Genomic DNA, 16,947 nt, shown 5'->3' with positions numbered 1-16,947 from the left:
GCCCGTCTACACATCGAGATCCATAAATACGTCGGAGGTCGCCGTGGTAGTACAGTAGTAGAAAGGGACCCGGGTTCCCAGGAAGCGCCCCGGAGCCTCCCCGCCGTTCCCCTCCGTCGCCTCGGCCGCGAGCGGGCGAAGAGCCGGTCCAGCTCCGTCCACCGCCACCCAGATACCGAGACGCCTTCCGCGGTTTCTGAGGTGCCGAGGAGGAGGAGGAGGTGCGGATGACACCGAGGCCGAGCGGGGCGAGTCGCAGCTCCAGAAACCCAGATTCCAGACTCTTCGGAACAGTCGAGTTGGCTAAAATGCTATGGGTCGAGGGAAGAAAACCTTTCTTTTTATTCACAGCATTGCTAAATCAGAAGCATTCACAGTTGCCCCCGGGGGACTCTTCCTCTACTTCTTGGCGGCAACTCCCCGGCCCGGGTGGCGAGGCGGGCCGGCCTAGGCGGCGTCTGGTCCCCTTTTCCCGACGTGAGGGCCCCCGTGGCGGGCCGGGGGGACGGAGGGAGTCTGCTGAAAGAGATGCATCGGCTTCGGGGACCGGCCGGCCGGGTGCCCCGCGCCCCGGCCCTTGGCCGCGTGGGATGGGCTGGGCAGCCGGATTCAATACGGCCGCCACACGGCTTCCTCCAGCCTGGCCGTGCTGCCCATGTTGGTCGGGGAGTTGCTGTGGCTGCCCTCGGCCTCGACCGCGTCGCTCTGGTTGGGGAGGTTGGGGTTGAGGAGGGTGGAACCCGTGGAGGCGTTAGTGCAAGGAGGGAGGATGCGCGGCGGGGAGCGGTCCCCGCCGGACATCACGGAGAACTGGTAGGACCCTGCCGACGTGCCGTAGTAGAGGTGGTAGGACGGCGAGCTGGTCTGGAAGGGGCTTCCTTGCGCCTGGGAGGAGCCCGGGTAGGGCGGGGGCAGGTAGGTGTGGTACCGGGTGGCCGTGGGCATGGCCGACATGCTGATGCCGATCCCCGAGGTGACCGGAGTCGGGGTGTAGGTGAAGGCTCCGGGGTAGTGCACGCGGGGGTCGGAGATGGAGGGCAGCGCGGGAAACTGGCGGTCGATGCCCACGCGGGGATCGCTGAAGGCCGTCAGGTCAGAGGCGGCTGCGGGAAGGCGGGGTGGAGAGACGGAGGGTGCGAGAAAGGAGACCTTTTCAGTCAGGTGACACAAGTCGCTGAGAGTGAGCGAGGGCCCGGTGGGGGGACTGTCTCACCACCCTGCTGGCCCGGACGGTGAAGGACCCTTGCGAGCCCCCTTAATAATAATAATGGCATTTATTAAGCGCTTACTATGTGCAAAGCACTGTTCTAAGCGCTGGGAATGTTATAAAGTGACCCGGTTGTCCCACATGGGGCTCACAGTCTTAATCCTCATTTTGCAGATGAGGTAACTGAGGCCCAGAGAAGTTAAGTGACTTCCCAAAGTCACACAGCTGACAAGTGATGGAGCCGGGATTTGAACCAATGACCTGTGATTCCAAAGCCCGGGCTATTTTCACTGAGCCACGCTGCTTCTCTAATAATAATAATAATAATAATGATGGTATTTGTTAAGTGCTTACTATGTGCAAAGCACTGTTCTAAGCGCTGGGGAGGTTACAAGGTGATCAGGTTGTCCTATGGGGGGCTCACAGTTTTAATTCCCCCTTCTAGACTGTGAGCCCGCTGTTGGGTAGGGACCATCTCTATATGTTGCCAACTTGTACTTCCCAAGTGCTCAGTACAGTGCTCTGCACACAGTAAGCGCTCAATAAATACGATTGAATGAATGAATGAATGAGAGGCGGCGGGGACACTAGGTTCCCCATGGAGCTGATGATCCCTCTGACCCTGTCCCATCCTGGGGTCCGCTCCGGGGTCTGCTCTGGACCCCGGGGCCTCCCGACTCACATTCTGCCCCCCTGCCCGCCTGCCCTGCCTCCTCCTTCCTGCTTCCAGCCCCGCGGATGCCCTGAGTCACGGATGTGGATGTGGACGGACGGGGGTCAAACCCAGTCACAGTCCATCTCACTTTCCGAGTTCCCTCGCGAGCGGATGCTCCTGGCGGAAACTCTCTCCTCAATGTGGCCCTACCCCCCAGCCTCCATCCCCTCACCCCGATCGGGTCTGGATCCTTTCGGCCAGGCCCGCGGGCCTGCAGGCCTGTGGGCCTGGCCTTCCTGGCATGGCCACATTCGAAACACTGTGGAAATGGCAGCAGGCGGGCCCCTCGGAGAGCTGATCCAGTGGGTAGGGGACGGCAGGGGGGCCTTTCCCATAGGAGTTCTCTGCCGGGGGGTTTGCAGCTGAACGCGTCTGGTGGGTTACTCAGGGGGGTGCTCGGCCCAGTGCGCTTTCTGCTAAAACTTTCGGTTGGAAAGGAGTTTGCAACAAAAGAGTCCTATTGCATTTTCACCCCAAAGTCACTGTTTTGTTCCTTGACAGCCTCGCTGGCCGTGAGGGCCCCCTAACTTGGATTTTCTTCCCTGGTCATTTGGATGAAGGCCAGTACTTAATAATAACGGTGGTATTTGTTAAGCGCTTACTATGTGCCGAGCACTGTTCTAAGCGCTGGGGTAGATACAAAGTCATCAGGATGTCCCACATGGGACTCACAGTCTTAATCCCCATTTTTACAGATGAGGTCAACTGAGGCACAGAGAAGCGAAGTGACTTGCCCCAAGTCACACTGCTGATAATTGGCGGAGCCGGGATTAGAATCCACAACCTCCGATTCCCAAGCCCGGGGTCTTATCTCTAAGCCACGCTGCTTCTCGCTACTTATTTTTCTGCTACTTAATTTTCTCCTGGCTCCCGGATGACCAACCGTCCAGGGGGAGAAGCGGGAGGAGCCTGGGCAGGGCTGGTGGCTCCAGGAACCCCGTGGCCACTGTCATCGCAGGCTCTGGGGCAGGGATTCAGTAGAGGGCTGAGCGTACCCCTATTTTGGGGGCAGGAAGCCCAAGTTCTCACCCCAGAGCCAGGTTTGAAGCAAATAAAACTCCCCACTGGAGGTGTGATGGACCAATTCTTCTGTCAACCGGGAGGGAAGAGCCACCCGGGGGATCCGACTGACACCCGACACAAGTCTTTCAAGGGTGGAACCTGGCCTGGGACGCTCCCATTTTTCCGGAGAGCCGGGGGCGGGCTCGGCTCCGACCTCAGCCGCCCCCGCAGGAGGCCGGTTGTGGGGGCCTCATTTTCGAGAGAGGTCCGGGCCTCGTTCTCCTTTAACCCCAAAGGCCCCTATGACACATTACATGGTCGCTTTCTGGGAGGCACCTAGGGCCCTGGGCCAGGACGGGGCCCGGCTCCCTGCCTCTGCTAGTGGCTACCCCAGGCACACTCTGGGCAGTGGGAGGGCGATCCGCCTCTCAGGGAGGGAAACCTGGGGCTGATGAGGGCCGGGGATTTGGGCTGGAAATGCTTCCCAACTGAGGGGGCTTAAAGAATGGGGCACCAGCTGAATCTCCCCTCTAGCAGCTTGGCACGGAGTAGGGGGAAAGATGCCACCCTGCTCTCCTTCCACCCTTCCCCTCCCTCTCCTCTGACCCCACTCAACCTCCTGCCCAGGCTCCCAACCCTCCTCCTGCCCCAAGGGTTAAACACGCTAAGCGGGCAATGGTCCCTATGAAAAGACTTTCTGCAAGGCTCAGATGAGTGCAGTCAGGGCTGGGGACTGAAGGTCCTGGAATGCCCTCCCCTCCGCACAGCCGCCAAGCTAGCTCTCTTCCTCCCTTCAAAGCCCTATTGAGAGCTCACCTCCTCCAGGAGGCCTTCCCAGACCGAGCCCCCTTTTTCCTCTCCTCCTTCCCCTCCCCGCAACACCTGTATATATGTTTGTACAGATTTATTACTCTATTTATTCTACTTGTACATATTTACTATTCTACTTATTTTGTTAATGATGTGCATCTAGCTTTATTTCTATTTATTCTGACGACTTGACACCTGTCCACATGTTTTGTTTTGTTGTCCGTCTCCCCCTTCTAGACTGTGAGCCCGTTGTCGGGTAGGGACCGTCTCTACATGTTGCCGACTTGTACTTCCCAAGCTCTTAGTACAGGGCTCTGCACACAGTAAGCGCTCAATAAATACGATCGAATGAATGAGTGAATGGGGCCATACCACCAGGCAGAGGGAGAGGGAAAGAGGAGGGTGAAAAAGCCTAATCATCTCCCACTGTCTTCAGACTAGGTGGGGAGTCTGCCTGGGAAGGAAAGAGAAAGAAAGAGAGAGAGCGAGCACAAGAAAGAGCAGGCGTGCCCAAGTAGATGGGGTGGTAAACAGATGGATGGATGGGAAGACAGGAAAGCAGTAGGACTGGATTGATGAGAAGAGCTGGCGCCATGTAGAGTTTTTATATCCTGTTGGGAAGGAGTGAGGGACGAGGGCTCCTGTCCCGGCCTCCCCCCGGCTCCCTGCCCTGGCTTGGGGGGCAGAACCCAGAAGAGTAGGACTCTGCGCTTGGTTTCTGAGAGGGAGGCCGGCCAAGCGGAAGGCCGCTGGGGCTTGCTTTCGGTCTCATACGCCCAGGCAGGGCACGCACTATGGGTCACACGCTGTACGAAGCACTGAAGTAGATAACGATCATAAAAATTGTGGTATGCGTTAAGCGCTTACTACATGCCAGGCACTGTACTAAGTGCCGGGGTGAATACAAGCAAATCAGGTTGGACGCAGTCCCTGTCCCATGTGGGGCTCACGGTCTCGATTCCCCTTTCGCAGAGGAGGGGACGGAGGCACAGAGAAGTGAAATGACTTGACCAAGATCCCACAGCGGACAAGTGGTAGAACCAGGATTACATTTCAGGTCCTCCTCATTTCAAGGCCTGTGGTCTATCCACTAGGCCATGCTGCTTCTCTGTCTCAATCGCGTATCAGATGTGTGCGACACGTGGCACGCCCAGGCGAGTCCATTGGGCAGTGCCATGCCCCTCTCTGATGAGTTCACCATGCCCGTACGTATCTCTCCAGACTCCTTGAGCCTGGACCAGTGTCAGTGAGACCCTCAGGAATTGTGCTTTCTGGACTACTAAGCCTCCGCTAAGCCCCTTGAGGCTGGGCTGGGGGCGGGGGGGAGGGGGGGAACCGATATTTCATTCACTCATTCAATCATATTTATTGAGCGCTTACTATGTGCAGAGCACTGTACTAAGCGCTTGGGAAGTACAAGTTGGCAACATATAGAGACGGTCCCTACCCAACAGTGGGCTCACAGTCTAGAAGATATCCGGAGCGAGGGGCTCTAACGCCCATCCCCGAGCTCTAAGTTCCTTTAGTGTCCGTCTCCTCAACTAGATTGGAAGCTCCTTGAGGGCCGGGTTCTAGTCTTCCTACTCTACTGAACTGTCCTTTCCCGGGGGCTTAGTACTGTGCTCGGCTCTCAGTAAGTACCATTGACTGCCTAATTGATTGGTCACTGTGGCAGAGAGTGCCATAGCTAATAATAATAATAATATTTGTTAAGCACTTACTACTTGCCAGGCACTATACTAAGCGTTAGGGTGGATACAAGCTAATCAGGTTGGACGCAGTCCTTGTCCCACCCGGGGGCTCACAGTCCCAATCGCCATTTTACAGGTGAGACAACTGAGGCCCAGAGAAGTGACTTGCCCAAGGCCACACAGCAGACAGGTGGCAGATCCGGGATTAGAACCCATGACCTTCTTACTCCCAGGCTCCCGCTCTCTCTACTACGCCTTGCCGCTTCTCAAATACATTTGTTAGAGAAGCAGCGTGGCTCAGTGGAAAGAGCCCGGGCTTTGGAGTCAAAGGTCGTGGGTTCAAATCCCAGCTCCGTCAATTGTCAGCTGTGTGACTTTGGGCAAGTCACTTCACTTCTCTGTGCCTCAGTGACCTCATCTGTAAAATGGGGAATAAGACTGTGTGAGCCCCACGTGGGACAACCTGATCACTTTGTAACCTCCCCAGCTGTTAGAACAGTGCTTTGCATATAGTAAGCGCTTAACAAATGCCATTAATAATAATAATAATAATAAATACAGAGTCCCTCGAGCCAGAGTCAAACCGGCGACCCAAGGATGTCTAAGAATGGATGACTACAGTCCTCTGCTCTACCAGTATCGCTGCAGCCCAGCCTAGCTTCGGGCCTGATGCCCGTTCTGGGTGGACTGGTGACTCCAACCGCCGTCCCGGGCAAGAGGGGAACGGCCCCCCAAGAGGCTGCGGGGTGAGACTTCACCGTCCCCGTTACACGCGCGCGTCGGTGGAAGTTGCTTACTGGTCAGTCGGCTGGACAACTCGGCGCTCAGAGAGGACATGCCGCTGGGCCGGCCGGGGGAGATGGGCGTCGCGGGATGCACGGGCGGGGACGTGATGGCGCCCAGGTACTGGTACGACTGGTCGTAGGACCACGGCGGGGACGGCTGGATCTGCCTCGTGTCTGCGGGATAGAAGGGACAGTTTGGGCTGGTCAGAAAGGAGCTCTTCCTCCTTCCTCCGCCTCCCCATCACCTCTCCCCCCTGCCCCGCTACCCCGGACTCCGACCAACGCAGAGACTCCACTTCAGGTAGAAACGGGCAAGAGTTACGGAGGCCTCGGGATCGCCTCCCTTCTCGCGTCCCCCTCTGAAACCAAGATGAGAAGGGTGGGCGCATCGTTGCTCATATCCATCATCGCCACGGTAAGTGCTTGCCAAATAATAATAATGGCATTTGTTAAGTGCTATGTGCAAAGCACTGTTCTAAGCACTGGGGAGGATACAAGGTGATCAGGTTGTCCCACATGGGGCTTACAGTCTTAATCCCCGTTTTACAGATAGGTAACTGAGGCATGGAGAAGTGAAGTGACTTGCCCAAAGTTACACAGCTGACAAGTGGCGGAGCTGGGATTTGAACCCATGATCTCTGACTCCCAAGCCCGGGCTCTTTCCACTGAGCCACGCTGCTTCTCCTGCCAAATCAATCAATCAATCAATCAATCAATCGTATTTATTGAGCGCTTACTGTGTGCAGAGCACTGTACTAAGCGCTTGGGAAGTACCAAATGTCACGATGACGATGACTGAAACGAACGCTGATACTGGCACCATACTAAACGCTGTTCTAAGTGCCGGGGTAGACACAAGGTCATCAGGTTGTCCCACGTAGGGTCCGTGGTCTTAATCCCCATTTTACAGATGAGGGACCTGAGGCCCAGACAATTAAAGTGGCTTGCCCGAGGTCACACAGCAGACAAGTGGCAGCGTGAGAAGCAGCGTGGCTCAGTGGAAAGAGCACGGGCTTTGGAGTCAGTGGTCAGGGGTTCAAATTCCAGCTCCACCACTTGTCAGCTGTGTGACTTTGGGCAAGTCACTTAACTTCTCTGGGCCTCAATTACCTATCTGTAAAATGGGGATTAAGACTGTGAGCCCCACTTGGGATGACCTGATCACCTTGTACCCTCCCCAGCGCTTAGAACAGTGCTTTGCACATAGTAAGCGCTTAATAAATGCCATCATTATTAAGTGGCAGAGCCGGGATTCAAACCCACATCCCCTAACTCCAAAGCCCTTGCTCCTGCCTCTAAGTCACGCTGCTTATTATTAACTGGCAGGATACCAATGGCCCTGTTTCCTTTCTGCAGAATAATCCTTTTCTACCACCACTGGTTTGGTCAGATATCTACCTGCGAGTCAATCACCAAGGAAATTTATTGAGCACTTCCTGCGTGCACTAAGCTCTTGGGAAAATGCATCGTAACAGAGATGGTAAGCACGATCCCTGCCCACGAGGAGCTTATAGTATACAGGGGGAGGGAGACGCGAACAAAAATCACAGATGGAGGCAATAGTAGACTATAAGGATATTTACACAACCGTACCGAATGGGAGACGAGATTTACGCACACACGGCACCCAGATATTATTCTTAATTATTTAAAAAGCAAACACAAGAGGTTTTATAATTGTCATAAACCCCCGCAGGCTGTGAATTGCGGTGGAGTTATTCACGTCTTGCTGTTCAGACAGCGCCCAGCCCCGAGATTCCTGCCTCGAACTGCACCGGGGTGTAAAGTCCCGGGCCGCGACGGCGGGCCCTGTCATGTTTTACGGCCGGGAAGAGGCGGTGTGCGGCTTTTCTCAGCCAGCGCGATGCCAGCACTGCATCGTGTTTCCTGGCCTCTGGAAAACCCGCTCTGGGAGCCAGGCCCCGGGGGGAAAGAAAGGCCAAGGACGAAGGCCTGGGGCCTCAGGATCACACATAGAGAAGCAGCGTGGCTCAGTGGAAAGGAGCACGGGCTTTGGAGTCAGACGTCCATATGTTGCCAACTTGTACTTCCCAAGCGCTTAGTACAGTGCTCTGCACACAGTAAGCACTCAATAAATACGATTGGAGGCCTTCCCAGACTGAGCCCCCTCATTCCTCTCCTCCACCTCCCCGCACCTTACCTCCTTCCCTACAGCACCTTTATATATGTATATATGTTTGTACGTATTTATTACTCTATTTATTTACTTTACTTGGACATATTTGTTCTATTTATTTTATTCTGTTAATATGTTTTGTTTTGTTCTCCATCTCTCCCTTCTAGACTGTGAGCCCACTGCTGGGTAGGGACCATCTCTAGATGTTGCCAACTTGGACTTCCCAAGCGCTTAGTACAGTGCTCGGCACACAGTAAGCACTCAATAAATATGATTGACGATGATGATGATGATTGGAGGCCTTCCCAGACTGAGCCCCTTCATTCCTCTCCCCCTCCTCCCCCCCACCTTCCCTCCTTCCCTTCCCCACAGCACCTGTATATATGTATATATGTCTGTACGTATTTATTACTCTATTTACTTATTTTACTTGGACATATTTATTCTATTTATTTTATTCTGTTAATATGTTTTGTTTCATTCTCCGTCTCCCCCTTCTAGACTGTGAGCCCACTGTTGGGTAGGGACCGTCTCAAGATGTTGCCAACTTGGACTTCCCAAGCGCTTAGTACAGTGCTCGGCACACAGTAGGCGCTCAATAAATGCGATTGATTGATTGATTGATTGATTGTGGGCTTGTGGGGCTGGCTATCGCTGGCCACAGATGGCCAGTAGATGGCACGGGTGGACTTCCGTGACTTGACGTCTCTCCTGCTGCAGCTCCGCCATGGTTGAGCCCGGTGGCCCGGCCGGCTTGGCCTTGGCCCAGACAGGGAGGGAATCCTATCTTCTCCCACCCTCCTCCTCCTCCTCCTCCCTCTCTTGGGCTCTGCCTTCCCCAAAACACCCAGACCACCTGGAGGGGTGGAGGGGGGCGAGAGAGGGGCCGCACCGGTTGCCGCTGGAGAATTAACAGGGCCCATCTCGGCTGTAGGACACGGCCCCCCGACAAAATACCCTTCGGCATCCCCGGTTCTTTCCCCTCAATTATCCGGATAGCGGCTTTATCCCTTGGCTCCCGTAGATGCCGAGAAGCAGTTTGGCCTCACAGGGGGCTGGGAGTCAGGAATCCCGGCCCCGCCGCCTGCCTGTTGGGTGACCTTTGATGAGTCACTTCACTGGGACTCTGTTTCCTCATCTGAAAAATGGGAATTACATATCCGTTCTCCCTCCTCCTTAAACCGTGACCCTCGAGCGGGGCTGTTGGGGTGATCTGACCCTCGAGCGGGGCTGTTGGGATGATTTTGTATTAACTCCGGTGTTTAGCACAGAGTGAGCACTTGGCAGACAGGACAATCACTATTATTATTACTGCAGTCCTGCCAAGGAGACAGCAAGGATGGCAGGGGTGAGGTGAGCCCCAGTGTGGCCTCATCTGACTGTGTCCAACCCGATTTGCTTGGGTCCACCCCAGTGTTTAGTACAGTGCCTGGCACATAGCAGGCGCTTAACAGTGTGGCTCAGTGGAAAGAGCACGGGCTTTGGAGTCAGAGATCATGGGTCTTCTGGACTGTGAGCCTGCTGTGGGGTAGGGACCGTCTCTATATGTTGCCAACTTGGACTTCCCAAGCGCTTGGTGCAGTGCTCTGCACACAGTAAGCGCTCAGTCAATATGATTGAATGAACAAATGAATGGGTTCAAGTCCCGACTTCACCAATTGTCAGCTGTGTGACTTTGGGCAAGTCACTTCACTTCTCTGTGCCTCAGTTACCTCATCTGTAAAATGGGGGTTAAGACTGTGAGCCCCCCGTGGGACAACCTGATCAGCTTGTAACCTCCCCAGCGCTTAGAACAGTGCTTTGCAAATAGTAAGCGCTTAATAAATGCCAACATTATTATTATTATTATCTGATATGACTGGGTTGTTTCTAGAGAAGCAGCATGGTTCAGTGGAAAGAGCCCAGGCTTGGGAGTCAGAGATCATGGGTTCTAATCCCAGCTCCGCTGCATGTCTGCTGTGTGACCTTAGGCAAGTCACTTAACTTCTCTGAGCCTGTGACCTCATCTGTAAAATGGGGATGAAGACGGTGAGTACCACATGGGACAACCTGATCACCTTGTATCCCCCCCAGCGCTTAGAAGAGTGCTTCGCACATAGTAAGTGCTTAACAAATGCCATCATCATTATCATCATTTACTCCAGAAGTGGCTGGCAGAGAAGAGACACTTAAATACCACCATTCCTGCTGATTATTTTTAGGTGAGGGAGGTAGAAGTGGATCAGAGATGCCGCCAGTGGGGTTGATCGGGGAAGGCTCCCTGGAGGCGGAGGGCTGGAGCTGTGCCTCTGGGCCAGAAGAGGAGGCCATGGCGTTCAGAGGGAGGAGAGCATCCCCTGCCACTCACAGCCTGGGGGTCTTGAAAGGCCAAAACGGCCCCTCATCCAGACTGGAAGTGACCGGTGCCACTTTTTCTGCCCTAGGGCTGCGAAACTGTGGAAGGACACACACACCTGGGGGCTTTTGGGAGGGGACCCGTGGTCAGGCCTGGTTTACCTGGCAGCAGCCCCCGGGTTGGATGGGACTCGGGAAGCAGAGGCAGGGATGGAGGGCCTGAGGCCCTGAGGGTGCTGGAAGCCCAGACACCCACAGGATGTGAGTCAGAGCCTGGAGCTGTGAGTCACTTTTCTGGGTGATGTCTCAGGGCGGGGGACGGCGGAGCGGGGAGGGAGCTCTCTACCCTCTCCCACTCCTTCCCCTGGAAGTCCCGGGCTCCCCTTGAAAACAAAGGGGATCTCCTCTCTCTCCGCCACCCCCACTTCCCCTCCGGTGGCTCCTGGATGGCTGCAGTGGGGGTGCCCCCTGCCACACTGACGGCACCCGGTTCCCCCAGGGTGGTTCCCTTAAGCACCAGCTGGTCTTCTGGAGAGACTGCAGCCGAGGGAGGCAGTGGGTGCCACGGAGGGGGCGGTGAGTGAGGGCACGGACCCAGAGCAGGACACCCGTGCAGCACCGAAGCAGCGTGGCTCAGTGGAAAGAGCACGGGCTTTGGAGTCAGAGGGCATGGGTTCAAATCCCGGCTCTGCCAACTGTCAGCTGGGTGACTTTGGGCAAGTCACTTCGCTTCTCTGGGCCTCAGTTCCCTCATCTGGAAAATGGGGATGAAGACCGTGAGCCCCACGTGGAACAACCTGATCACCTTGGAAATTCCCATGCGCTTAGAACAGAGCTTTGCACATAGTAAGCGCTTAATAAATGCCATTATTATTATTATTATTATTATTATTATTATTATTATTATTATCGACAGCCAGGCAGGGCAGGGCTGGGGCGTCCTCGCCAGGCCCATCACCTGGACCTCGACAGGAAAAGCGGAACAAAGAGCCCGGGTCACTGCCGGTGGGTCGGCTTCTGTGGGGCAGGAGCCTGGGGGCGTTTTGTGACAAATGCTGAGGCCCCTGAGGATGGGGAGGAAGGGATGAGGCTGGCTGCCCACCTGCACTGAAAGCCGGCCGGGCCAGGCACTCCTCCTGAGGAGATGAGGCCTCCTTATGAGGTCTCCTTATGTCTCTTTGCCCATTCCTCGGCACCTATACCCCATCCCAGCAGGGTCTTAGATCTGGTGCCCACAAAAACCCACTGGTCCAGAGACCCTTGCCCCACCCCACCCCCTCAGCCTGACCCCAGAGAAGGGAGAAAAGAGGGTGTTGAAGATCCCCAAGCTCACTGTGGTCCCGTGAGGGGGTGGCGGGTGGGAGGGCTGAGCCCATTGTTGGGTAGGGACTGTCTCTATATGTTGCCAACTTGTACTTCCCAAGTGCTCAGTACAGTGCTCTGCACACAGTAAGAACTCAATAAATACCATTGATTGATTGATTGATTGAGGGTGGGGCGGCGGACAGGAGGCCTGCCAATCTGAGGCAGAGCTGAAGCATCAGCAGGAACACCAGTGGCGGTCTGCTTGGGGAGGTGGGCGCGGGAGACCGACCAACCCCACTGGCACAGCCCGCTCCAGGCCAGCTGCCCGGGGCCCCGGGAGGAATCGATGTCTCGAAAGGTCCCGGGAGGAAGGGTCACTGCACCGGAACGGGAGTCTGGGCGGGAGAGAGAAGGCTGAGGGGGGTCGGACACGAGTGAAACAGTTATGGCCGATAAGGCCGAGGTGGGCTACGGAGGGATGCCGTTAAGCGTGACGGTGGAAGTCCGTGTGGGCTGCCATCACAGACCATGGGCCTGGAAGTCTGGGGACCTGGGTTCTAATGCGGCATGGTCACTTGCCTGCTGTGTGACCTTGGGCAACTCACACCACTTCCCTGGACCTTAATTTCCTCATCTGTAAAATGGGGCATTCAATATCTTCTCTCCCCCTTTAACTATGAGCCTCCTGTGGGAAAGAGGCTGTACCCCTCCTGATTATCTTGTCTCTTCCCCAGCGCTTAGAGAAGCTGCATGGCTCAGTGGAAAGAGCCCGGGCTTTGGAGTCAGAGGTCATGGGTTCAAATCCCGGCTCTGCCAATTACCAGCTGTGTGACTTTGGGCAAGTCACTTAACTTCTCTGTGCCTCAGTTCCCTCATCTGTAAAATGGGGATTAAGACTGTGAGCCCCCCATGGGACAACTTGATCACCATGTAACCTCCCCAGTGCTTAGAACAGGGCTTTGCACATAGTAAGCGCTTAATAAATGCTATCATTATTATTATTACTAGGCACGTAGTCGGCACTGAACAAACACTGCATTTTCCCCCTCTCTGCCCGGGCCCTGCCTTTTCCATTTCACAGCATGCGCTCCAACACGGATGCTACGTGTAACCGGCGCGTCCCAACCGATGAGGAAACGGGGGGCCCTGCCAAAACTCCCCAACCAGCCTCCCTGCCTGCTGTCTTACTCACGGGGACCTCACAGCCGCACTCTTTGTTTCTCCAGGAGGGCGCCTAGGATTGGTGAAACACTAGAATGGCTTGAAAAGTTCTAGAGTAGTTTGGAGCCCGGCTTCCTCCTCCCCGGCTCCCCTTGGGACCAGACGCTAATGCATCCTGATTGGATTTTGTGCCAGGGACCCTGGAGTTGAGGCATCAGTATGGTGAGCTCAGTTCTGTGGGAAGGCTGTTTAAAAGGGGCAAAAAAGACGAGAAGCAGGCTGACTACAGAGCCCTCTTTGGCCCCTGGACAGAGGAGGAGGAGGCAGAGGAGGAGGAGGAGGAGGAGGAGCAGGAGGAAGAAGAGGAGAAGGAAAACAGCCCAAAACATTCCTGAGATGGAAATCTCCGATCCGTGTTCCCATGTTTGACGCTACCCTCTGAGGGTTGGCCCCAGTCAAGGCAGGGCAGGGAAGTGCCACCTGCCCAATCTACACAAATGATCTGGATAATTGTTTCCTCCCCCCACTGCACCCCAATGCTTTGGCCTCGGCACGCTAAGTCCTACAGGACAACAAGTCCAAAAGAGCCCCAGTGGCCACGTCGATCCGGGGATCGGTTGCCCGTAAAACCCCGCTCCCTTTGTGGCGGGCTGGTTGGCGTTCCGGGAGGCAAGGAGGAAAAACAGCCCTCTCCGGATCTCAGCTCCACCACAGAAGGCAGCAGGGGTCCCAGGGGTCCCAGGGGTCCGGAGTCAGGACACCTGGATTCTCGTCTCAGCTCTACCACTGGCCTGCTGGGCAACCTCGGGCAACTCACTTCTCTCTGGGCCTCAGTTTCCTCTGTAAAATGGGGTGAAGGTAACTGGGCCTTCCTCCCTCTTGGACGGTGTGGCCCGGTGGGGGCTTGGTCGCGTCTCCTGATCTATCTCCCCCGGCGCTGAGTCCCATCCTGGGAATGCCGTTGAGTGCTCCATAAACGGTCCGGGCTTCTCCTACCAGGTGCCAGTCTCCCCCTCGGTGCCGGAGATGGGAGCGGGAATGACAAGGGGCACTTAACTGTGAAAACTGGGATTTCCCAATCAATGCATGCGCTGTTCTAGCAGGTTGGTACATAAGCCGCTCAGATGAAATATAAACCATCGCTCCCCGAGTAAGCAAGCATACGCCTTCTGGGCTGGCGTCATGGCCGCTTTGAAGAACTCGACGGCAGAACCTCTCATTGCCAGTGACACGCCGGAGTCGGGGGAGCTGAGTTTTGCGAAGTGAAGATGCATTGTTCTTTGTCTTGCGAGCTATGACTCACGTTGAACGGCAACAGTTATTTACCCAAGAGCCTCCCCGCCCTCGGCCGGAGAGGAATGTGAAGAAAGTGGGAAATCGAGGGTGTCTTCTTCCCACTCCCGGCTTCCGGGCTTCCCGGTGAAATGGCACAAGGAGAGAGTTTGCAGGCTCTCGCCCCAACCTCTGGGAGGGGAGGGTGGAGGGGAAGGGGAGGATCTATGCAGATGCCTGAAAAAACGGGATTGTCCCGGAGAGGCGGGTCAGCTTTTCCCTGGCTGCTCAGGGGCCCTTGGAACACGCAGTGTCCAGCTGGGACACGCAGTTCACATATTCCAAAATACTGGGGTGGGGGCTTTAGTCCCCTATTTTCATTCATTCATTCATTCAATCGTATTTATTGAGCGCTTACTGTGTGCGGAGCACGGTACTAAGCGCTTCGGAAGTACAAGTTGGCAACAAGTTTACAAGTTCACTTCTCCTGCTCCCTTCATTCTCAGACAGCGAGAGGAGGGAGGGGCTCGATTCTGGAATAGTGTCTCGATGTCCCAATCGACCAACCGACGACATGCGTTGAGTGTTTCCCGTGCGCGGAGCGCTGTACTGAGCACGTGGGACAGTTACACCAGAGTTTCCCGACAGAACAATAGTCAGCGGTGCAATACGAAGACCTCTGCCAGTTTGAATGGGTGCAAATACTATTATTTGAGGGGGACAGACAAAGTGTGTATATGTGTGTGTGTGTGCATGTGTGTGCGTGGGGGGAAGTGACAAAAATAATGTCAAACCAGGCCGGAGTCAGTCCCCAGTCTCCGTTCCCAAACCAAGCTGGGAAGCAGCATTGCCTGGAAGAGAGTACGGACCTGGGACTCAGGAGACCCAGGTTGTAGCCCCCGCTCTGCCATTTGCCTATTTGCCTACCGTGTGACCTTGGGGAAGTCATCATCATCATCATCAATCGTATTTATTGAGCGCTTACTGTGCAGAGCACTGTACTAAGCGCTGGGGATGTACAAGTTGGCAACATATAGAGACAGTCCCTACCCAACAGTGGGCTCACAGTCCAAGAGGTAGTCACAAGGTTTCTGCTGCATAGGGATGGGGCATGGGCCTGGGAGTCACAAGGTTTGCTGCCATTTGTCTGCTGCTTGGGGTTGGGGCATGGGCCTGGGAGTCATCATCATCAATCGTATTTACTGAGCGCTTACTGTGTGCAGAGCACTGTACTAAGCGCTTGGGAAGTACAAGTTGGCAACATATCGAGACAGTGCCTACCCAACAGTGGGCTCACAGTCTAAAAGGTAGTCACAAGGTTTCTGCTGCATAGGGACGGGGCATGGGCCTGGGAGTCACCATCATCAATTGTATTTATTGAGCGCTTACTGTGTGCAGAGCACTGTACTAAGCGCTGGGGAAGTACAAGTTGGCAACATATCGAGACAGTCCTTACCCAACAGTGGGCTCACAGTCTAAGAGGTAGTCACAAGGTTTCTGCTGCATAGGGACGGGGCATGGACCTGGGAGTCACAAGGTATGCTGCCATTTGTCTGCTGCATGGGGTTGGGGCACGGGCCTGGGAGTCATCATCATCAATCGCATTTATTGAGCGCTTACTGTGTGCAGAGCACTGTACTAAGCGCTGGGGAAGTACAAGTTAGCAACATATCGAGACAGTCCCTACCCAACAGTGGGCTCACAGTCTAAAAGGTAGTCACAAGGTTTCTGCTGCATAGGGACGGGGCATGGGCCTGGTAGTCACCATCATCAATTGTATTTATTAAGCGCTTACTGTGTGCAGAGCACTGTACTAAGCGCTGGGGAAGTACAAGTTGGCAACATACAGAGACAGTCCCTACCCAACAGTGGGCTCACAGTCTAAAAGGTAGTCACAAGGTTTCTGCTGCATAGGGTTAGGGCACGGGCCTGGGAGTCACCATCATCAATCGTATTTACTGAGCGCTTACTGTGTGCAGAGCACTGTACTAAGCGCTGGGGAAGTACAAGTTGGCAACATACAGAGACAGTCCCTACCCAACAGTAGGCTCACAGTCTAAGAGGTAGTCACAAGGTTTCTGCTGCATAGGGACGGGGCATGGGCCTGGGAGTCATAAGGTTTGCTGCCATTTGTCTGCTGCATGGGGTTGGGGCACGGGCCTGGGAGTCATCATCATCAATCGTATTTATTGAGCGCTTACTGTGTGCAGAGCACTGTACTAAGCGCTTGGGAAGTACAAGTTGGCAACATATCAAGACAGTCCCTACCCAACGGTGGGCTCACAGTCTAAAAAGTAGTCACAAGGTTTCTGCTGCATAGGGACGGGGCACGGGCCTGGTAGTCACCATCATCAATTGTATTTATTGAGCGCTTACTGTGTGCAGAGCACTGTACTAAGCGCTTGGGAAGTACAAGGTGGCAACATACAGAGACAGTCCCTGCCCAACAGTAGGCTCACAGTCTAAGAGGTAGTCACAAGGTTTCTGCTGCATAGGGACGGGGCATGGACCTGGGAGTCACAAGGTTT

At 55.0% G+C, this 16,947-nt stretch overlaps 1 protein-coding gene across 2 annotated transcripts in view; it reads right to left on the bottom strand.

The window, feature by feature from the left end:
* Positions 1–306: 306 nt before the first annotated feature.
* Positions 307–16,947, bottom strand: part of RUNX1 (RUNX family transcription factor 1) — a 93,067-nt gene continuing 76,426 nt past the window's right edge. For both annotated transcript variants that reach the window (XM_038766211.1, XM_038766212.1), the window contains 2 exons: positions 6,223–6,384; positions 307–1,103 (listed from right to left, as the gene is read on the bottom strand). In XM_038766211.1, coding sequence (XP_038622139.1) covers positions 610–1,103; positions 6,223–6,384 — 656 coding nt within the window. In that variant the 3' untranslated portion in view covers positions 307–609. The remainder of the gene's footprint in view (positions 1,104–6,222; positions 6,385–16,947) is intronic.

Source organism: Tachyglossus aculeatus, chromosome 24 (assembly GCF_015852505.1).
Source record: "Tachyglossus aculeatus isolate mTacAcu1 chromosome 24, mTacAcu1.pri, whole genome shotgun sequence".
NCBI lineage: Eukaryota > Metazoa > Chordata > Mammalia > Monotremata > Tachyglossidae > Tachyglossus > Tachyglossus aculeatus.
Note: the sequence above shows the minus strand (reverse complement) of the source record. Positions and strands in the feature narration are given on the sequence as shown.